General features: G+C 45.9%; 1 protein-coding gene across 1 annotated transcript; it reads right to left on the bottom strand.

Annotated features, from left to right (window-relative positions):
• Positions 1-15,361: 15,361 nt before the first annotated feature.
• On the bottom strand, positions 15,362-16,530 carry LOC138372273 (uncharacterized). The gene is made up of 2 exons (XM_069337553.1): positions 16,359-16,530; positions 15,362-16,215 (listed from the first exon to the last, which is right to left on the bottom strand). Exons 1-2 carry the CDS (start codon positions 16,528-16,530, stop codon positions 15,362-15,364), a joined length of 1,026 nt encoding a protein of 341 aa, XP_069193654.1.
• Between the last annotated feature and the right edge of the window lie 7,388 nt (positions 16,531-23,918).

Raw genomic sequence — 23,918 nt, 5'->3', positions numbered from 1 at the left:
GACTGCGGAGCCTCCTGCTGTGTGTGGCCCGGTTCCCCCTGTGATAGAGGCTGCTGCTGTCCTGGCGTCGGTTCCTTCGGCTCGTGGTACCCGTGTTTCTGGGTCACTTACCAGCTCGGACGATATCCGGCTGGTGCCCAAACGTTCTCGGCGTTCATCTTCTTCCTGGGCCGACGTTGGTGACTTCAGTGACTGTGGGGCTTCGGGTGTTGACAGTGTGGATACGGATGCGTCGATGTCTCCGCGGTTCGTGGTGGCGGAGGTCCAGGTGCCTGCTGGTGCTGGTGCCTGTGTCTCGGACGTGCCTTCGGTTCTTTCTCCGCCGGGGGACTCTCCACAGTGGGGGGTGGTGGCTTCCGCTGCCAGGGATGGTGTGGACTCTGGTGCTGGGCGTGGCCTGGTGGTGACGTTACGGAAGGATGCACGCCGTCCAGGTTCCCTGCTGTCGTCTGGTGGTATGCCTGGGGCCGCGGGTACCCCTGTGGTGCGGGTGCGCGTTGGGGCCCTGGGGGACGTGTTGCCGGCGTGTGTGATGCCACCGGGTCACTGGTCGAAGATTGCCGAGTTACTGCTGTCTGACGGACCGGAGTGCTTTCGTGGGGGGCAAGTTCCCTTCCTGTGGGGGCGAGTGGCGACTTCTCGCCTCATGAGTTCTACCACCTGGGTCTCCAGTTTGCAGGTGTTTGTTGCCCCGGTTCCGGATGTTATGGCGTCCCCGGTGGATGGACGAGACCCTTGGCAATGGGTGCTCTAGGAGGCGTTCAATGTAAGATTCCCACGGGCCGAGTTCCTGGGCAAGTATGTGCTCTGATTGAGTTGCGTGGTGACCGCCGGCCAGGTCGGACGTTCCTGAGGTCTCTCCGCTCCTGGCTAGTGTTTACGTTGGGTGATCGCTTGTTTGCCCTGCTGGTGGTGGTTTGCCACTGACAGGGTGACGTTTGCTTAGCCATGGGGACGTCTCGCCCTCCAATGACGAGGACGCTGTCAGCTGGTCTGGCGTTTACGGTGCCGGTGGACCATCCATTGGTTGGTGTCGCCCTGGTGGACGTGCTGCATGTGGAGCTGTCAGACCTGGTGGGCATCCAGCTGCTTCAGGGCCACTGTGCTGTAGTCAAGTTCCACCTCCAGGCTGCCTTTCAGGCGTTTCTCGAGCGGTGTGAGGGGCGTGTTTACCCTCTCCCTGATACTGCTGGCTCCGTTAAGGTAGTGAATCTCAGTGTCACCTTGACGTCTGTGACGGTGCATGGTGCCCCCTTCGAATTTCAGGACGACTTTTTAACGTCCTGTTTCGAACGGTTTGGGGCTGTGTTAAGTGTTCGATGGAATAAGGTCGTTGCCGGGCACTGTGTTGGTATGCTTGACGGCTCCCGCACCCTGACGATGTCGCTGAAGTGTAGTGTACCGTCGTCGATGTCCGTGTTGGGTTACACGCTCCTCTGCCAGTACCGGGGTCAACCGCGCACCTGTTATCGGTGTGGTCACGAGGGTCATCTGGCTGCGGCGTGCGACGTGGGAGCAACTGGTCGGGTGCATGTTCTTCGTGCGGAGGATTTTCCGGCCCTGTTGCGTTCGGACGGTGTGGGTGCTGTGCCTAAGGCGCCTGACTGCCTGTCTGCTGCTCTGCCTGTTGAGGCGAGTTCTCTGGCCCGTGCGACACGTCTGGTGACTGCTGTGGCCCCTGGGGTTGTTAAGCCGGTGTGTGAGGGTGACAGAGCGTCGCCTGCGCTGCGTGTAGTGAAGGATACCTGGTTGATACCTGGTTGATGGGGTTCTGGGAGTTCTTCTACTCCCCAAGCCCGGCCCGAGGCCAGGCTCGACTTGTGAGAGTTTGGTCCACCAGGCTGTTGCTTGGAGCGGCCCGCAGGCCCACATACCCACCACAGCCCGGTTGGTCCGGCACTCCTTGAACTGGAAGGGTGTCCCGGTGGAGGTTCATGTCCCACCCCTGCCTGTGGATGTGGTAACGGCTCCCGGGGACGCGGGTTCTGCTGTTTTGGAGGGGGTGCTTCGGCAAGGTGAGGTGCCTGTGTGTGCTAACGACTGTAGTTCTGCTCTTTCCATTCCTTTGCAGAAGCGTGCACGTCGGTGTTCTGAGGCTGTTTCCGTGGATGATGTAGACAGTGTGGGTGATGTGGCCTCTGTGGACTCTTCGGACGGTGCGGGTGTGGCCTGTGTGGATGTAAAGATGGTGGCCGTGCCTGCGGAGGGGCCTGCTGGGCGTGGTGTGGTGCGGCCTGTCTCGAAGCGTTCGCGGCGAGCTCGGAGTGTCTCCCCTTCGTGGTGTGCCTTGGGAGGAGGTGGGGGAGTATGGTGCTCAGCTGGCGTTCCCCGCCGTGGATGATGGTGCTGTGCTGGGCTCCGAAGTTGCTACCTGTACTCACCTAATTGTACTCACCTAATTGTGCTTGCGGGGGTTGAGCTTTGGCTCTTTGGTCCCACCTCTCAACTGTCAATCAACTGGTGTACAGATTCCTGAGCCTACTGGGCTCTATCATATCTACATTTGAAACTGTGTATGGAGTCAGCCTCCACCACATCACTTCCTAGTGCATTCCATTTATTAACTACTCTGACACTGAAAAAATTCTTTCTAACGTCTCTGTGGCTCATCTGGGTACTAAGTTTCCACCTGTGTCCCCTTGTTCGTGTCCCACCCGTGCTGAAGAGTTTGTCTTTGTCCACCCTGTCAATTCCCCTGAGAATTTTGTAGGTGGTTATCATGTCTCCCCTTACTCTTCTGTTTTCCAGGGATGTGAGGTTCAGCTCCTTTAGCCTTTCCTCGTAGCTCAATCCTCTCAGTTCCGGGACGAGCCTGGTGGCATACCGCTGAATCTTCTCTAACTTTGTCTTGTCCCCCTTCCTGTGTCACCTGCTGTTGGATCCCCGCAGTTGGGGGTTGTCCCTGATGATCAGGACCTCGTCGTGATGTTGCGGAAAGATGTGCGCCGGGGGGCCTCGGCTCCTGTGCCCTGTGGTGGAGTCGCTGCCGCGCCTGCATCCCCTGCTGTTCCCCCTCCTTCATTGCCCCGGTCTGATGGTTGCCTAGTCCCGTCTGCTGGGGTCGTGCCCTGTGAGGGTCCGGAGTTGGGCCCTTATCGGGATGCCCGGGTGCTTCCGATCCCATGGTGCTCGTCCACTATCTGGGTATCGTCTGAGAAGGTGTTTGTTTATAGGGTGCCGGATAGGATGTCTCAGCCGAGGGTACTGCCTGATGGCCGGCTGCCCGCCGACCTGTGGGTGATTTGGGAAGCGTACTGCTTGCGCTTTCCGATACGCAAGTTTCCGGAGAAGTATTAGTTCCCATCTTGCGCACACGGCTACGCCGTGCCTGGATCAGCTGCCGCCGTGACCACGACTCCCCGCCCCCCGGTGCGGGGAGTCTCCCTCTAACGTTCGCCTCTGTTTTCGTCGCCACTCCTCTCTCTACGGCCCATCACATCTACCGCTTTTGACTTTCTTCTCCTCCTCACCATCAACGCGTCTCCTTACATCTGTCCTGGTGCAGTCATCGGGAGGGTTACCCCTTCATGCAAACTGCACCTATTCTCAAGAAGAAGAAGTGCTCTGATTTCCTGTGTATTTGCTCTATGACATGCTGTGTGCCCTTCTGGCTGTTTGTTTGCCCTGTTCTATTATGTGCTTCTGCCTCTTCCTTTGTGCGTAGCTTTGCCGTGTGGCATATTCGTTTCTAGTGCTTGGCATCACTCGTTTTACGTTTTGGCTTGGCATTTCGCCTTTCCTGGCTTTGCGATTCTCCCTTCACGGGTACGCCGGGGCGCATCCGATCCCACGATCGTCGTCGCCCCTAACTCAACAACAACAACAACACCTGAAATGCAGCCTGATGGCGAAACTTGACCAGGTGCGGTTCCCCTGCAGCAGCTGGATGCCCACCAATTCCGACAACTGCACATGTATAACATCCACCAGGGCAAAACCAACCAACAAGTGGTTCACTGGCACCGTAAAAGCCAGACCAGCCGACGAGGTCCTCTTCAATGGAGGCCGGTAAGACCCCATGTCTCCTCAACAGGTGTACCACCCCCACACGGGGAACAACACCCCCACAGCCGTCACGGTCACCCTCCTCACACAGCCACTAGGGTGGAACTGGCGAGCGCTACGTACGACACGTTTGCACCCAACAGCCGCCAACGAGTCAATCCCGCCGGCCTCACTAAGGTCACTACCACAAGGTCATCCACCTCTCTTATGGATATTTTATTTTAAAAACTGTATTCCTCTAAACTCAAACCTCATGAGGCTTTATCTAACAAAACTTAGCTATGTTTAATCTATATAACGTGATTTAATCTCTTCAATTTATTAAATAAATTCTTAATTATACTTCATTGAGATAAATTTATTGCAATTAAATAATCGTTTAAATTTTGCATACATTTTTCAAATTTACATATATAAAATGTGTAATTTTTGTGCTTTGCTCTGGAACGATTGTTTACTTAAATTGATCTTGGAATAGTCTAGGTTATTTTTGATAGTCAGCCAAAAGGCTGATTATATTATTAATAATTCAGTCATTAAAACTGATGGAGACATGTAAACTGTGCATCTATATACACGTACGTTAGGCTTATTTTGAGGACCTACCAACTACTGTTCTTCCCCAGGATGCAGCCCCAACAGTTGACTAACTGAACAAATCCACAAGGGCCGTGATGAGGTTCGAACTTACGTCCAAGAGGATCCCAGACGTGCCTTAATCGACTGTATCATGACATGGAAAAGAATTGCAACCGGGAGTGCTGCTGCCCTTACACGGATCCTGCAGCCTCTCCGAGACACAAACCAGGGTTTTACACAATTCCCCCATGCACCCGGGCTCTGTCAACAAGCTGTTTTACCTCTTCGCCCTTCATTACATGCAGAAATAACAATAGTGTGATGCATCAAATGAACAAATGAAGTTATGGTGTAATGAGGTAAGGAAGTAATGCCTATATATGCACAATACGCTAATATATTAATTTATATTTGAGAAAATTCCTGTTTTGAATGAACAGCATGTTAAAATTTTTGAATGCGTCTGTGAGGATCGACCGTTGGATGGAATGGACTTGAGTCGAGGACGGGCTGTGTGTAAACCTTTTCATTCATATACAGGGGGTTTGGTGGCTTGATTAACGAGCTTGGATCTTTGTTTATGAGGATGGGCTGCGATAGTCACCCTGTCCTCCAAACAAAGAACCAAAAGTGAGTCCATGCACCCGCCAAACCCTCTGTTTATGAATGAAAAGCGGTTTACACACGATTCACAATTACTGACGTTCGAACATATCCGGAACAAGTGCTTCACTGACGAATTCTGTTCGAATCACAACGCTATAAATGCTTCACCCACATACTACAAATACAAATAATCGCCAACAGAACCTAAACACCTGACCTAACCTATCCTATGCCTATATATACACAATATACTAATATATTATAATATTAATTTATACTTGAGAAAATTCCCGTTTTGAATGAACCGCATGTTAAAATTTATGAATGCGTCTGTGGGGTTGACCGCTAAATGTAATGGACTCGAGTCGAGGACGGGTTGCGGGCTGAACAGAGAGTAGCAGAATGTTCGCCCTCTACAATATGGTATCTTCAGGCCACCAAATTAGACGCTAAATATTTGGAAAGTAGTCCACAAGTAAATACCAATTCGGTTATACAGACTACGTCTAGGGTTACAGATGCAACTGTGAAATTAGTGAACCCTGAGAGTGGAAACGCATCTTCTGCCAAACAATTGAAGAAGAGCAACTACTTCAATATCTCCTGGAATATGAAGCAACAAAGGACCTTGGGGAGGAGCTTCACGAGTTCCTGAAACTATTAGTTACCACTCTGAACTCATCAACACTGCCACTCCTCTGGTCACGAAAGATGTCCAGCAGCTGGACTACCTCATAAATGCTGTCACAAGCAATGTCCTTCCCCGCGATAGCAGCCACATAGTGAGGACTTTAAATTTAAATGCGAGCACAGCACGCAGTATATCCTATCTCGACCAAAGGTCACATTCACTCCAAAAAAAATCTACCACCTACGGGCTACTCATGCCTGTCTCCTCTTCATCAGTCACCTCTGTAACATTATTTTGTAGTTATTTGTTGATATAAAAGCTTGCTACAATGTACCTTTTCATCTTGCCTGATATGTTAGATTAAGGTAACATATCCACTAACACGCTATGCATGTTAGTGGCTTAGCAAGAATGTAAAAATATCACTGCTGTACTTTTTTATAAATAAAATATTATTATTAATGTTAATATAACAGCTGTGGAGGCCGATGCTTGGTTATTGGTAGGAATCTGCCTTGAATAGAGTAAACTCCCTATTGCAATTTACTCTGTTCTCAACAGTAGGAGGGAGAGAATTATCATGGGAAAGCGCCAAGCCATTACGACTATATAGCACTTGGAAGGGATCAAGATTAGGATTTGACACCATTCCAAAGTTGGAATGGTTTCCAACCACTTGGACGGTCGGGGATTGAACCCCGACCTGTATGAAACGAGACCGTGTCTCTACCGTCCAGCCCAAGTGGTTGGGTTCCATTTCTAAACTAAACAGCTGAACAATAGGATATTCTGCTAACATTACCACTAGTTTGACACACCTAGATGTGGTATCACTGGCATGCGGATAACAACACTTAATTACTAGAAGAACTTTGTTATTCCTTAAACAGATTTCTTTAAATACTACTTCATCAATGACTACAATCAGCTAATTAGCTGATTTTAAAAAATACCTGATGGGTAATCGGAGGCTTATTGCAATATAGCAGTCGGCAGGCTTGTACACGAAAAAAATAATATTTTTATCCGTTTAAACTACAAAATATTATGTAAAATTTAAAAATATTATGCAATATTGCAAAAATTCTTGTCTACTTATTTTGTATTTAAATATAATTAAGTATTTTAAAAAGAAAGTGCATGTATTTTACAATTTACATGTGGATGTTTTCATTTTGTTTAGTTTAATTCAATTTTATTCGCTACAGAGTATAAAATAAATTGAATCTTCTGAAATAGTCTACTTCTATAAAAATGTTTAGGAACATGATATAAATGGGTCAATGTGTTGTTGTGACCTTAGTGAGGTCGGGAACGGCACTGTGGGATTCATCAACCCCGCCCCCCTCACTGACATCCCTCCCTAAACCTTTGACGAAAAGATATCCTTATAGCTGATGATCATTTGACCGGTTTTCACTGTTTTTGGCCAACTCTCCAAGATGTTTGAATGCAGAATCAAGCTTCAGTCTTCTAGCTACCGCCTTTCCAGCACTCTATTGGTTAATTCAAGACTCCTCCTAGATGTATAACTCATTTCAGTTGCATCTGAAACTGTGTGTATAGTTTGCTTTAGCTTCCCCTTTTACACAACTAAATTTTTTGTGTGTGGTTTAGCAGGGCAGTTTACTCTTCGAGGTTGACTCAATTATTGTCTCCAGTATCCGCGAACATTCATTCCTTGTTTGATCATTGTCTCTGTTAGAATCTCAAGTGTTGTATAATGAAGTAGGTCTTGAAAGTCACAAACTGTGGAGTCGAGGTACTGGGATTCCTGAAAGGCCTATGTTTACCAGTAACCTTAAATAATGACTTTATATAATGACTTTATGACCAGTGACTTTATATAATGTCCCCGTGGTGTAGTGATAAACTGCTCGCCTCGCGTTTCGCAAGCGCTTTGTCCTAGGTCCGAAGATAGATACAAATACAACAAAATTATTAATGATGATAACAGAGTCCATTTCATGTGGTTTCCATCTCATGTTGGCCTCCAAATGCATGATGAGTTAAGAGTCGATGAGTTAGCCAAAGAATCTGCCTTTAAAGGAGACGTTAAGTGTAACCTTGGATTGTCAATGAGCAATCTGAGAGCAGCAGTACACCGAGAACTTCAACAAAATCTTGTAGATCTGAGGCAAAGTGAAATCGACACCAGTAATTCCATCTATCATCATACTATCATTCAAGAGGAGTCACACATCTCAGGTTCATCCAATAAAATCAGCAGACTTCTAGATGTTACTACTGCTCGGCTTAGACTCGGTTACTGTGGTGTTGTGTGTTGCTGAGGAAGTCTTGGTTGTAGGGGTGATATAAAGCCATTGCTTGGTTACTGACTTTAATACTTATAAACGATTACATGACTAGCTGCTTCCAAGCTGGTGGCGTCCTGTACGCTTTCTTGTTTACCTCTTGCTGACGTCTGAGCCACAACACATACAAACGGATGGTACTGTTTTCTTTGAACATGACATCCCTCCTTTTCTTTAAAAAGAATGAATACAGGATGTCTACCATGTTTGTAGCACAAAGCAAACTTATTGACACAAAGTAAGTTATTAACATATCAAGAGATATTGCAAACATTTAACATTAATTACGCACACAAAGAATTTAAACAACTTAATCTTTACCACACAGGATTTCAATGTTAGAAATACATATGCAATGTTAAACATGAAAGAAACTGTAATACAAAGTTACAAAATATTGAATGAGATATCTGCATTATTCAAACAATATTAAATTTAGTTCAGCATAATAAGTAAATACTTTGCATTACATAGGAACACAATTAATCATCAAATCGCGTACGGCGTTTAAAAGGCGTTTAGGACGAGAGTCCTTATATTCAAGAATATCCCTTGATGAATTGTTTGTTGGGTTATAACTCATTTTTTCTTTTTCTTTTGTACGACTTTTCACTTCATCATTTTCTACACTAGTTGGAATCACTTTGAAATAAGCCATATTACGTGTTATACTATGATCTCTATTACTAGCTGTTACAATAGTTCCTTTTACACTAATCACTTTATATGGTTTTGTATCATACGGCATATCTAGCTTTCCCTCTTTTTTCTTTTTAACGAGAACAGTATCTCCAACCTTTATGAATTGTTCCTTTGCACGTTGATCATGAGCAATTTTCATTTTGCTCTTGGCTAGTGCATCCTTCTGAGCGAGACGTTTATCCGTTACCTCGGCTGGCATGACGGGTAGTGCGATCCTCATAGGACGTCCAAATAAGAGTTCACCAGGCGACTTGCCCAGTGTTCCATGTGGTGTTGCACGGTAGTTCCTGAGAAAAGCATACATAGCTTGTTTCCAAGATCGTCCTTCGGCATGATCACAGCGTACCGCTTTCATGAGAGGTTGCATGAATCTCTCGACTTCTCCATTTGCTTGAGGATGTAATGGCATCACACGGCGGTGTTTGAATCCGATATGCTCAGAAAAGTTGACGAAGTCTTGTCCATTGAATGGCGGTCCATTGTCCGTCTTGACAACTTCAGGAATGCCAAAGTTTGAAAAGATCTTGTCGAGTTTCGGGATGACAGCCTTTGCAGATGTGGAAGTGATGATTTCTACTTCTGGATAACGTGAGTGATCATCAATGACTACCATCAAGTACTCTCCAGTTGGTAGCGGTCCGCAGAAGTCCATCGATACTTCCGTCCATGGTGCAGCAGGTAGTGGTGAAGGTTGTAGAGGTGTTGGTCTTGAAGTATCCACTGCAGCTTGGCAAGGGACACAGGCATCATGCATGTCCTTTGCTTGACGATCAATGCCAGGAAACCATACCTCTTCTCGTAGCAGCTGTTTGGTCCTAACAAGACCTTGGTGTCCTTGATGTGCAAGCTTCAGAGCACGTTGCTGGAGAACAGCTGGAATGACGATACGAGTACCTCGCAGCACAGTGTCGCGTTGTTGCGTAACACTTAATTCTGTCTGGATGCGTTCAAGTGCTTTGAATGCATCTTGGTCAACTCCTGAGGGTGGGATGCGTGGAAACTTTTTCTTAGTCAATGCATCCACTGTTGCTTGCAGAGTTGGGTCCTCTAGGGTTGCAGTACGGATTTCATCAAGAGTGAGAGCCTTAGGGACTGCATCACAGGTTACAGAGTGTACATATTCCTCGGCAACTTGAATTACATCTGGGTTAATGTGCAGCTGAACTTTGCTATCAGTATAACAATCTGTAGGTTCAAATCGATCAAAAAATTCAGCAACAATAGCATCAACATTGTTTGCTGATTCCACTGCTACAGCATTATCAAGCTGAAGTAGCCCCAATTTGGTTGAAGTCTTGTAACTGAGTAGAGATTCCTTTGCATTCCTAACAACATGGAATGTAGTAGTGAGCATTGCACTTTTTGACTTAATCTCTGCAGTGAAAGTTCCAATCACTGGCAAGGCTAACTTTGAAGCATAGGCAGTGGCTTTGCCATTATAGTTCTCAAGCTTTGGGAACTGTTTTTAAATTTCTCATAGTGGCACTCGGCAATGGTGTCAATGTTTGATCCAGTGTCAATGAGAACTTTGTGATAAATACCAGCAATGTATACTATAGTCTCTGGGTTGTTTGGAAGATCATTCCATTCTGTGATTGATTGTACTCCATAAGTATAATCACATTCACTGTCATCTGAGACTGGTTGTAATGACATGTTGTCTTGTACATTATTAACATTCTGGATATGAGGTGCAATATTGTGCTTACCACCTCGACCCCTATGACCTGATCCTCGTACAGTGCTTTTATTCACTGACTGTGGTTTCTTTAGTGCGGAACGACACATAGCACCAAAATGACCTAGTTTTCCACACTCATAGCACTTCTTACCTTGAGCAGGACAAACATTACCTTGGTGTGGGTAGTCTCCTCCACAATTGTAACATTTATTGTTGACACCCTCTGATGTGGGTCGTTGTGACTGCTTGAGTCTTGTTCCGTGACTCCAGTTGTGATGTGATTATCGGCTCAATTTACTGTTAGGTTTGCCATGATATCTTTTATGATCACGGTGTCCTCCCTGAACCTTACATACCTCATTACTGTTAGTAACAGTAGCAGAACTGTTGTTGGCACTGCACTCCATGGCACCAGCATCACGTGCAGCATCTTCCATTCGACGAGCAATATCCAGTATCTTGGTAAGAGAACTGTCATCATCAACAAGTTCTAGAGCTCTTCGACGGAGACACGTAGATGTACATGATTCAATTATTTGCTGTTTGATTTCTTTGTCAACATCAGCAAACTCACAATGGGCTGCTAAACCCTGCAGACGTGTGTGGTATTGATCTACAGTTTCATGAGAGTTGTCTGGCTCTCCTGAAATGCATAATTTCCACTGCAGTATTTTGTCTTGGTTTGAAATGTTCAGTTAATTTGGCTTTGGCAATGTCATAATCTTTGGCACCACCAGTGTCTTTCAGTGTGTCAAAGATGTCACAAACCCTGAGGGCCACCATCTATAGTTGCGTCGACGGGGACAGTAAGCCCTGAGGGCCACCAACTATAGTTGCGTCGACGGGGACAGTAAGCCGTGAGGGCCACCATCTATAGTTTCGTCGACGGGGACAGTGAGCCCTGAGGGCCACCAACTATAGTTGCGTCGACGGGGACAGTAAGCCCTGAGGGCCACCATCTATAGTTGCGTCGACGGGGACAGTGAGCCCTGAGGGCCACCATCTATTGTGGCGTAGACGGGGACAGTAAGCCCTGAGGGCCACCATCTATAGTGGCCAGGACGGGGACAGTAAGCCCTGAGGGCCACCATCTATAGTGGCGTAGACAGGGACAGGAAGCCCTGAGGGCCACCATCTATAGTGGCCAGGATGGAGACAGTAAGCCCTGAGGGCCACCATCTATAGTGGCCAGGACGGGGACAGTAAGCCCTGAGGGCCACCATCTATAGTGGCGTAGACAGGGACAGGAAGCCCTGAGGGCCACCATCTATTGTGGCCAGGATAGAGACAGTAAGCCCTGAGGGCCACCATCTATTGTGGCCAGGATGGAGACAGTAAGCCCTGAGGGCCACCATCTATAGTGGCCAGGATGGAGACAGTAAACCCTGAGGGCCACCACCTCTAGTGGCGTAGACAGGGACAGGAAGCCCTGAGGGCCACCATCTATAGTGGCCTCCACAATGTAGGACTGAGAACAGGAGATGCTTCTTCAGCCACAGGGTTATAAACCTATGAAGCCACCTACCTGCCCAAGCCCTAAATGCCAGGATATTACTGTAGTTGACAATATAGTACAGTACAGTTAACAAATTCCCAGGAAATATTGGAGGGACCTTTATATGTATTTATTTATATATACCAGAGCTCTTACATCCTTTTAAAGACACTTTAGCATGCATAACATTTTGGTCAAGTCCTTAACCCTAATTTTTTCCCCGGAATAAGACTCGCTAAATCATTAAATAACCAGGTACCCATTCACTGCTGGGTGAACAGAGGTAAGGACTTGCGCCCAGTCAATCCTCCCCGGCCAGGATATGAACCCAGGCCAGATCACTCGCAAAGCACCGGGTGAGTGTTTTACCACTGTGTCACGGGGACTGGTTTGATAAGCTATCGGTTTCCTATCCTCGTCATGGCCATTAAATAGATGGTTAATTCAGGCATATAATTCATGCCTTGATTTTTTTTTAATTAATCATAAGGGTTGATGACGACCACAAGGATTGTGCTCTCCGGATTGACTTATGGATGATGTGGGAACCTGGTGCCTTCAGGGGCCTACCATTTACCAGCCACTACAACTAGAGAGTCCTGGAGAGTTTTGAGTGAATTATTTGTAGCTTCATTTTGCGATTCTTGATGTTGTTTGCATTGCTTCACTTGTTTTCTGGGTGATCATAACAATCCTCAGCTCTCTCTGCCTCTCTGAGTAGGGCCACGTTCCCAGTAGGCCAAACTATATTCTTTATTGGGGGGGGGGTGACTCAGTAGTATGAGGAAGGCATCTCGGTGGACTGCCTCAGGGAACCTCTCAGACTCTACCAGAAATAGGTGTTTCATTACATTCGATGGTGTTTTATTTTTTCCATTTGCATTTTGAACTGCAGTAATGTCATAGCATTTACAGCTGTGGTATATAGGTGATTCCATGGGTTAATAACTTTACAGGTGAAAAATATTAGTTACCATTTCTATCAGCTTGATATCAAATTAATTATTGTTACCTAAGAAATGGAACTCATTCCAATTGAAGGGCGCAATTGTGGCATGAACATTGATGTAAATTTGGAGAGAAATGAAGTAATTCTGGTCAAACTTGTGGCCATGAAAAATCCAAATGGTTAACACTTATCACATAGTGACGGTCAGCTCCTCTTCCTCATAACTGTTTACATTCATCACATAGTGAGGTACATAGTCACATTCAGGGTACATTCATCACATAATGAGGGTACATAGTCACATTCAGGGTACATTCATCACATAGTGAGGGTACATAGTCACATTCAGGGTACATTCATCACATAGTGAGGGTACATAGTCACATTCAGGGTATATTCATCACATAGTGAGGGTACATAGTCACATTCAGGGTACATTCATCACATAGTGAGGGTACATAGTCACATTCAGGGTACATTCATCACATAGTGAGGGTACATAGTCACATTCAGGGTACATTCATCACATAGTGAGGGTACATAGTCACATTCAGGGTACATTCATCACATAGTGAGGGTACATAGTCACATTCAGGGTACATTCATCACATAGTGAGGGTACATAGTCACATTCAGGGTACATTCATCACATAGTGAGGGTACATAGTCACATTCATCACAAAGTCACATTCATCACTTCTCATCTTTATCATTTTCTCCTACCAACATGCATTCAAATCTCATTAGCTTGTACTTTTTTATTTGTTTTTGTATACATTAATAGGTAAATTTAAATTAAAAGCAGTTGTAATTTGAAATATATATGTAAGCAATTTAACAAATTGTACAAGATTAAGGCATATTTTGTATCCTTTTATTTGTAATTAACTTCACGCATACAATCATAAAATTTAGCAACATTTGGCTCATCTTTCATGGTTTGATAAATGAGGAATTTTGATACAAGGTGGGGGGAGGGGGGAGGGGTACCTTGAATTCTTTCTTGATACACACAATCATCCTTTGTAAGTTCAACTCCCAGTTGAAGCACCGAGAGCGCATGGGGTCCTCCCAAGGCTTCAGATTAAGCTGTTGCCAGCAATTCTTAAGGCATACATAAGGATCATTACAGATGCTTGGTTGGCAATACTCTCCAAGGAGATGCCTGGTAACTTTTTGCAATTTCATATTATTGTTTTGGGTACTAGTAATATCCTGAAGCCCAAACCCAGAGTCATCTTTGGTCATTGGTTGTGAGCTCGTAAGTCGCTCGTGTGGACGACCACTACCACTGGGTACTGGGCTAGTAAGTCGCTCGTGTGGACGACCACTGCCACTGGGTACTGGGCTAGTAAGTCGCTCGTGTGGACGACCACTACCACTGGGTACTGGGCTAGTAAGTCGCTCGTGTGGACGACCACTACCACTGGGTACTGGGCTAGTAAGTCGCTCATGTGGACGACCACTACCACTGGGTACTGGGCTAGTAAGTCGCTCGTGTGGACGACCACTGCCACTGGGTACTGGGCTAGTAAGTGGCTCGTGTGGACGACCACTGCCACTGGGTACTGGGCTAGTAAGTGGCTCGTGTGGACGACCACTACCACAGGGTACTGGGCTAGTAAGTCGCTCGTGTGGACGACCACTGCCACTGGATACTGGGCTAGTAAGTCGCTCGTGTGGACGACCACTGCCACTGGGTACTGGGCTAGTAAGTCGCTCATGTGGACGACCACTACCACTGGGTACTGGGCTAGTAAGTCTCTCGTGTGGACGACCACTACCACTGGGTACTGGGCTAGTAAGTGGCTCGTGTGGACGACCACTACCACTGGGTACTGGGCTAGTAAGTGGCTCGTGTGGACGACCACTACCACTGGGTACTGGGCTAGTAAGTGGCTCGTGTGGACGACCACTACCACTGGGTACTGGGCTAGTAAGTGGCTCGTGTGGACGACCACTGCCACTGGGTACTGGGCTAGTAAGTCGCTCATGTGGACGACCACTACCACTGGGTACTGGGCTACTGTGGCTGCTACTGATGGGAGCCAGCCCTGTTGCTTCTTCAGTCTGACTTATCACTTAAAGATACAGAACTTGTTCTGTGACTTCCCTCCTCACCACTTGTGGATAACAGCTGTGTTGAATCTTTGCTTCCAACTCCATGGAAAGAATATGGCGTACCTTTTGGGGTCTCCTTGTCCAAATTAAGTGCTGGTTGGGCGTCTTTACTGATTCCAATCACCATTCTCGTTTCAGTTCTATTTATCACATAATACACTTTGCTGCTTTCTTCATGCTCTAGCATATTTGCATCTTCATTTATTGAATGCATGTCTTCCTTCTGTTTAGCCTTACTGACTATTAAGTCATCGTCCTTTCTTTTCTGTTTCTTGTTTCAATAAAGGTCTGTTGGGGCCCCTGAGGGATTATCTTTGGATACTAGTTTGGAAGAATCTGCATCATGTCTTCTCTTTGTTCCTTTCTTATTTTCTCTTGATTCCGATTTCTCTCGCCTGGAACCTATCTCGTTTGATGTTGATGAACATCTGTGTATTTTAGTGCTTTCTATCTTGTCTTTGCTGTGTTTACGCTTCCTTCTAAATGATTGGCCAATACCAGCATTATCACTGCCATTATCTGTCTTCCTGCCGATACTGTTTTCATGTTTTGTCTTTAATGTTCTGTTATAATTCTTACTGCTGTTTGTCAATTGATGTTTGCCACTTACTGAACTGCTTTTGTCATTCTCATCACTGCTTATACTTTGGCAATTACTCTTATTCTTCTTGTCAGAGTCATGTCTGTGTTTACTAACTGATTTTCTATTTGTATTGCTCTTGTGATATTTATTATTTAACTCACAGGTATCAAAAACTTCAGGGGCACATGTACATTGATTTTTGCTGTATGATGTGCTGCTATCATCGGTTTGGCTGTCAATGCTGCTTTGATGTCGATTTTTCAATATTTTTCTGTCACTTCCACTCTCACTTTTTGGTCTGTTGCTATGTTCACTGTTTAAAATACTCTCATTGTTATCACTCGTACGCAGACACTTTTTGTCTGATCTGCTTGCAGTACTTTCACTATCGGTTCTGCTGCAATGTTTATGTAGCACTAGCTTTCTATCTCTAGCATTTATGCTCTTGTTTTTGTTCACAAGTTTACTATTTAATGTTCCATTATCACTGCTGTCACTGGAACTGTGAGTTTCCCTGTCTAGTGATGTGGCATCACCGCTACCACTCTCTATGTTGTATCTAGGCTTGATATGTAGCCTTTAACTTTATCCCAGTCTTGCTGGAGTCCTTTTCAGAAAAGACCTGCTGAATATTGGCACTGGTACTTTTGTATGCACCTGTATCCAACCTACTTTTTAATGTTCTGCTAACTTTTGCAGTCTGAATGTGTATAATCCATTTTCCTTTCCTTTCCAGTATCTACAGAACCACCATTATTCTTCCTTAATAATTCACTGTTTTCTGCAGTTTTGTCTGAATTCATGCCTGCAACAACACATTCGTCTTTGGTTTCTGTAGAAGAATCTTGATCTTTATGTATCATCGATACACTTAACTTTTTTATGAGACAAGGCGTCCTTTCTAGACTTCTAGAGGCTGCATTGAGGGTTCTTGTAAAAATTTTCTGCTGTGGTTAGCTACACTATCCTTTTCCTTTAATCTAATTTTATTATATCCAAATTTTGTAGCAGTATATAATTTGTCTATGACGACAGGTGAAACAGACTTGGGTGTGTCAGTTATCACTGAAGATATCTTTTCGTCAGTTAACATTTGCTCTTCCAAATGTTTCTGTCTCAGTTTTACTTTATCCGTCCCTGAATACTGCTCCATTTTTTTTTTATTGGATAAACTTTGCTTGCCATCAAAAACTTCAAGCTGACTGGTTATATCCGACATGATATCTACTGAAATCTGCACATCTTGGACTGTTGTTGCTGCAGTTGGTACAGGTCCCTCGGACTCTTCAATAGGTTGTACAGTCTGTTGGTTGGCTTCAGCTGATGGGAATAGTAATGTCTGTCTAGTGGCTTCAGATGAAGGTACAGTCTGTTGGGTAGCTTTACCTAAGACTTCAGCCTGTTGGGTAACTTTACTTGGGACTTCAGCCTGTTAGGTAGCTTTACTAGGACATGAGGTCGGACAAGGAAGGATAGTCCCATTGCACGACAAGATTCAGGCAATTGTGGAGTACCCAGTCCTAACAAATAAGAAGTCTGTGCAAAGATTTATTGGAATGTGTGCGTATTATAGGAGGTATTGTAAAAACTTTTTCATTGTTGCTGCACCCATAACAAATCTTTTAAGGAAACAGGTAAAATTTAAGTGGACGCAGGAGTGTCAGAACTCCTTTCAGAAGTTGAAAGGAATTCTCTCTACTTCACCTGTGCTAGCTAGTCCACAGTATGATAAACCTTTTATTCTTCACATAGACGCTTCCGATGTAGGAGCAGGTGCTGTTTTGTTCCAAGTAGGACCAGATGAGTTAGAACATCCTGTTTATTATTTCTCACGTAAGTTTGACAGGACACAAATTAATTACTCTGCAGTTGAGAAAGAAGTACTTTGTTTAATACTGGCAGTGAAGAAATTTGAGACATATTTGTCAGGAAATCAAGTGGTAGTATATACAGACCATAATCCATTGACATTTATCAACTCTATGAAGTGTAAAAACCAGAGAATACTTAGATGGTCATTGATTCTGCAAGAATTCAATATTGTAATTCGTTATATTCCTGGGAGGCAAAATGTTATTGTTGATGCCTTATCCAGAGGATTTCCTGTTGCACTGCCATAATAGGTAGTGTTCTGTATTCATAAGATGTATGTAAATTTTGTATTTTTTTTTACTGTGTGAAATTTCATTGCTTTGTACTTTGATTTAGTTGAAGTATTTTCATGTTGTATTTTCATGTTATATTTCATGCAGTCAAAAAAAAAATGAAATCAACCTTCAGTTAATTTTCTTTTTTTCTTAGGGGACGGGAGGGTTGTTACGAATCTTACTAGGATTCTGATATTACTCTTGATTCTTATATTACTTTATTGTCTTATTCTATAATTAATATAGCATCCAGTTGTATGATATGAGATTTTTGTATGTCATATATTATAGCATGCAGTAGTGTGCCTGTATTGCATTATATTGTATGAGGCTTTTGGGTTAGATTTCTCATGTGGTTTCTCCGTGTGGACGGTTGACCATATTTGGATATGGCCAGTGTGGGAACATTGTTGTCAAGCAGTCTCCGTGGTGCAGTGGTAAGACACTCGCCTGGCGTTCCGCGAGCGCTGTCATGGGTTCGTATCCTGGCCGGGGAGGATTTACTGGGCGCAATTCCTTAACTGTAGCCTCTGTTTAACGCAACAGTAAAATGTGTACTTGGATGAAAAAACGATTCTTCGCGGCGGGGATCGTATTCCAGGGACCTGCCCGAAACGCTACGCGTACTAGTGGCTGTACAAGAATGTAACAACTCTTGTATATATCTCAAAAAAAAAAAAAAAGCGAGTGCTTATAGTTTAACCTTGATTAATTCCCATTATTGGTTGCCACAATATTATATTGAGTGTTGTACCAGTGTTTACTACTCTTAAGATTAATAATGTTTTGAATATTAGTACTACATTTTGTTAGTAGAATTTCCACAATGTTTATGTGGATGTTTAGTTGATATTTTGGTAGACGCTTGGCCGGCGGACCAAAGCGTGGCAGCTATGGTCGGGAGGAGACATGTGTTTAAGTTAAGTCATTGGTCACTGTTATTTTAGCCCATATAAATGTTAATTTCTGGTTAGATGATTGTGTAGATTACATTGATTAATCCATGTGCTGGTGATAGTGCTAATGTCTCAATGATTAGTTTTATTCTATGATATTGCATGCTGAAGAATATTTCTGGCTATTATTTATACAATTTAATTGTTATGTTTGTCCCCCTTAGCGTAAATATATTGCTCTCCATTTTATGCAGTGATGTATCTATAACCCCAAGACATATGTTGGCAAGGCCGATTTAATATTATTTCTTAACACTGCGGGAACCTTATTTAGTCTCAAGGGTGGTAACAGTGAGATGGGGAGAAAGAGAGGGGGTGGAGTATGAGTGAGGTCTTATCCACTTTCCACAAAAGGTGTTAATCCTTTCTAGCCTGACTGAACGTTTGTGTGTGTGTGTTTTTGCGTGTGTGCATGCATATGTATGTGCGCGTGCGTGTGTTACGAGGATCCCGTAAATGTCAACCTCTACCCAAAGTGAGCCACATTGAGATTTTAAATATATATGATATACTGAACAAGAATTTGATAATATTTTACCTCACTCAGTACACCTGAATAATTGACCAGAGAGGGGTACCTACCAGTCAGCCTCCCGCTCGCACATCCAGGTGAGTATTGGCGATGTATGGATGACGATAGTGATCCGTCGTCGCCTCCCACGTGGTGATTCACTAAGTTCCCGTAGATTGATGATGGCGGTTCTTCTTTATCTAACACAAAGCTCTAGAGTCAGTCACTGTATCGTTGTGTCTGTTGTGTTGCAGTTCACCAATTTACTGTACCACTGATCACTGGACCCAATATGTAAACAAAGCCTCATGGCCCTCCCACGTGGCCTGTCTGGTGAATTCACTGTTTAACACAAAGTTCTTGTGATAGCACTGTATTTTTTTTCCTATTCGCGGCCGTTATACACTTTGTGATACTCCTAGATCTGCGATCTGTCACTGTAGCCTTAATTAAACCAAAAATATTGGCGTTTATCGTAGAGCGCGACCCTCTCTCGACAGCTGGCTCGACTCGACTGTGTGTACTGACATCTGTGTCCTGTGCATTCAGCAGGAGAGCATATGTCTAATCTTCCTCCTCTGAGGTAAGTTGGCTGTTCATAACCCAGGACTCTAAGGTTTTCACTTCCCCTGACAAAGAGTGAGTTTCCGTCCATTGACATTAGGCTGATGACAGTTGGCATCAAACTGTGGGTGCCTGGCAATAAGGTCACCGACCAGCAGGGCAGGTTCTTCATTAACAAATTCATGTAGTGTGTCAAGGTGAAGTTTACTCTGTGGCACATATAGTTTGATTATATGTAGGGCAATATTGTTTAAGTGAAGAGTTACCCCCAGTGATTCATAGTCATCCCCCATGTGGAGGTCATCAATAATCTGTGCGGGAATGTTGTTGCTGACATAAGTAATACGACCCCGTTTCTGCTCCCCAGAGGGCAGGGAAAACTTGTGATAACCACTGAACCTTGGGTTGAAGTCATCACCCACCAGTGTCTCCTGTAGCACTATGACGTATATTTGGTGTTGATAAACGTATTGCATGATATCATTAAGTCTTACAATGGCAAACTTTGCAATGGCAAACGCCATTACAGTTCCACTGTAGGATGGTGAAACTTTCTTCACCGTGGTTATCCATCGTGGTGTTGGTCATCAGATGTGCTGTGTGCGGTGTTGGTGCTGGTGAGAGTGTGTGCACTGGTGGTGTTGTATGTGGTGTTGCACCACCGTCATGTACTGGTGGTACTGTGTGTATGGGTGCCAGTGGTCAATGGTGTTGTTGTGTTCACTAGTGTTGATGTGTTCCCTGGTGGTGGTGTTGTGTTCACTGGTGGTGGTGTTGTGTTCACTGGTGGTGTTGTGTTCACTGGTGGTGGTGTTGTGTTCACTGGTGGTGGTGTTGTGTTCACTGGTGGTGGTGGTGTTGTGTTCACTGGTGGTGGTGTTGTGTTCACTGGCGGTGTTGTGTTCACTGGTGGTGGTGGTGTGTTCACTGGTGGTGGTGTTGTGTTCACTGGCGGTGTTGTGTTCACTGGTGGTGGTGTTGTGTTCACTGGCGGTGTTGTGTTCACTGGTGGTGGTGTTGTGTTCACTGGTGGTGGTGTTGTGTTCACTGGTGGTGGTGGTGTTGTGTTCACTGGTGGTGGTGTTGTGTTCACTGGCGGTGTTGTTGTGTTCACTGGTGGTGGTGTTGTGTTCACTGGCGGTGTTGTGTTCACTGGTGGTGGTGTTGTGTTCACTGGTGGTGGTGTTGTGTTCACTGGTGGTGTTGTTGTGTTCACTGGTGGTGGTGTTGTGTTCACTGGTGGTGTTGTTGTGTTCACTGGTGGTGGTGTTGTGTTCACTGGTGGTGGTGTTGTGTTCACTGGTGGTGTTGTTGTGTTCACTGGTGGTGTTGTTGTGTTCACTGGTGGCGGTGTTATGTTCACTGGTGGTGGTGTTGTTGTGTTCACTGGTGGTGGTGTTGTGTTCACTGGTGGTGGTGTTGTGTTCACTGGTGGTGGTGGTGTTGTGTTCACTGGTGGTGTTGTTGTGTTCACTGGTGGCGGTGTTATGTTCACTGGTGGTGGTGTTGTGTTCACTGGTGGTGGTGTTGTGTTCACTGGTGGTGGTGTTGTGTTCACTGGCGGTGGTGTTGTGTTCACTGGCGGTGGTGTTGTGTTCACTGGCGGTGGTGTTGTGTTCACTGGTGGTGGTGTTGTGTTCACTGGTGGTGGTGTTGTGTTCACTGGTGGTGGTGGTGTTGTGTTCACTGGTGGTGTTGTTGTGTTCACTGGTGGCGGTGTTATGTTCACTGGTGGTGGTGTTGTGTTCACTGGTGGTGGTGTTGTGTTCACTGGTGGTGGTGTTGTGTTCACTGGCGGTGGTGTTGTGTTCACTGGCGGTGGTGTTGTGTTCACTGGCGGTGGTGTTGTGTTCACTGGTGGTGGTGTTGTGTTCACTGGTGGTGGTGTTGTGTTCACTGGTGGTGGTGTTGTGTTCACTGGTGGTGGTGTTGTGTTCACTGGTGGTGGTGTTGTGTTCACTGGTGGTGGTGTTGTGTTCACTGGCGGTGTTGTGTTCACTGGTGGTGGTGTTGTGTTCACTGGTGGTGGTGTTGTGTTCACTGGTGGTGGTGTTGTGTTCACTGGTGGTGGTGTTGTGTTCACTGGTGGCGGTGTTGTGTTCACTGGTGGTGGTGTTGTGTTCTCTGGTGGTGTTGTGTTCACTGGTGGTGGTGTTGTGTTCACTGGTGGTGGTGTTGTGTTCACTGGTGGTGGTGTTGTGTTCACTGGTGGTGGTGTTGTGTTCACTGGTGGTGGTGTTGTGTTCACTGGCGGTGTTGTGTTCACTGGTGGTGGTGTTGTGTTCACTGGTGGTGGTGTTGTGTTCTCTGGTGGTGGTGTTGTGTTCTCTGGTGGTGGTGTTGTGTTCACTGGTGGTGGTGTTGTGTTCACTGGTGGTGGTGTTGTGTTCACTGGTGGTGGTGTTGTGTTCACTGGCGGTGTTGTGTTCACTGGCGGTGTTGTGTTCACTGGTGGTGTTGTGTTCACTGGTGGTGGTGTTGTGTTCACTGGCGGTGTTGTGTTCACTGGTGGTGGTGTTGTGTTCACTGGTGGTGGTGTTGTGTTCACTGGCGGTGTTGTGTTCACTGGTGGTGGTGTTGTGTTCACTGGTGGTGGTGTTGTGTTCACTGGTGGTGGTGTTGTGTTCACTGGTGGTGGTGTTGTGTTCACTGGCGGTGTTGTGTTCACTGGTGGTGGTGTTGTGTTCACTGGTGGTGGTGTTGTGTTCACTGGTGGTGGTGTTGTGTTCACTTGTGGCGGTGTTGTGTTCACTGGTGGTGGTGTTGTGTTCACTGGTGGTGGTGTTGTGTTCACTGGTGGCGGTGTTGTGTTCACTGGTGGTGTTGTGTTCACTGGTGGTGGTGTTGTGTTCACTGGTGGTGGTGTTGTGTTCACTGGTGGCGGTGTTGTGTTCACTGGTGGTGTTGTGTTCACTGGTGGTGGTGTTGTGTTCACTGGCGGTGTTGTGTTCACTGGTGGTGGTGTTGTGTTCACTGGCGGTGGTGTTGTGTTCACTGGTGGTGGTGTTGTGTTCTCTGGTGGTGGTGTTGTGTTCACTGGTGGTGGTGTTGTGTTCACTGGTGGTGTTGTGTTCACTGGTGGTGGTGTTGTGTTCACTGGTGGTGGTGTTGTGTTCACTGGCGGTGTTGTGTTCACTGGTGGTGGTGTTGTGTTCACTGGTGGTGGTGTTGTGTTCACTGGTGGTGGTGGTGTTGTGTTCACTGGTGGTGTTGTTGTGTTCACTGGTGGCGGTGTTATGTTCACTGGTGGTGGTGTTGTGTTCACTGGTGGTGGTGTTGTGTTCACTGGTGGTGGTGTTGTGTTCACTGGCGGTGGTGTTGTGTTCACTGGCGGTGGTGTTGTGTTCACTGGCGGTGGTGTTGTGTTCACTGGTGGTGGTGTTGTGTTCACTGGTGGTGGTGTTGTGTTCACTGGTGGTGGTGTTGTGTTCACTGGTGGTGGTGTTGTGTTCACTGGTGGTGGTGTTGTGTTCACTGGTGGTGGTGTTGTGTTCACTGGCGGTGTTGTGTTCACTGGTGGTGGTGTTGTGTTCACTGGTGGTGGTGTTGTGTTCACTGGTGGTGGTGTTGTGTTCACTGGTGGTGGTGTTGTGTTCACTGGTGGCGGTGTTGTGTTCACTGGTGGTGGTGTTGTGTTCTCTGGTGGTGTTGTGTTCACTGGTGGTGGTGTTGTGTTCACTGGTGGTGGTGTTGTGTTCACTGGTGGTGGTGTTGTGTTCACTGGTGGTGGTGTTGTGTTCACTGGTGGTGGTGTTGTGTTCACTGGCGGTGTTGTGTTCACTGGTGGTGGTGTTGTGTTCACTGGTGGTGGTGTTGTGTTCTCTGGTGGTGGTGTTGTGTTCTCTGGTGGTGGTGTTGTGTTCACTGGTGGTGGTGTTGTGTTCACTGGTGGTGGTGTTGTGTTCACTGGTGGTGGTGTTGTGTTCACTGGCGGTGTTGTGTTCACTGGCGGTGTTGTGTTCACTGGTGGTGTTGTGTTCACTGGTGGTGGTGTTGTGTTCACTGGCGGTGTTGTGTTCACTGGTGGTGGTGTTGTGTTCACTGGTGGTGGTGTTGTGTTCACTGGCGGTGTT

Source organism: Procambarus clarkii, chromosome 5, assembly GCF_040958095.1.
Source record: "Procambarus clarkii isolate CNS0578487 chromosome 5, FALCON_Pclarkii_2.0, whole genome shotgun sequence".
Taxonomy (NCBI): domain Eukaryota; kingdom Metazoa; phylum Arthropoda; class Malacostraca; order Decapoda; family Cambaridae; genus Procambarus; species Procambarus clarkii.
The sequence above is the reverse complement of the archived record's forward strand: the minus strand, read 5'-3'. Positions and strand labels throughout refer to the sequence as shown.

What these genes read in the sequence shown, in the direction of transcription:
- LOC138372273 (XM_069337553.1), bottom strand. Translation starts at nt 16,530, where the DNA reads ATGATACATAAAGATCAAGATTCTTCTACAGAAACCAAAGACGAATGT. An exon ending in TACACATTCAGACTGCAAAA is followed by an intron (nt 16,216 to 16,358) that starts GTTAGCAGAACA and finishes GATACAACATAG; the next exon opens with AGAGTGGTAGCGGTGATGCC.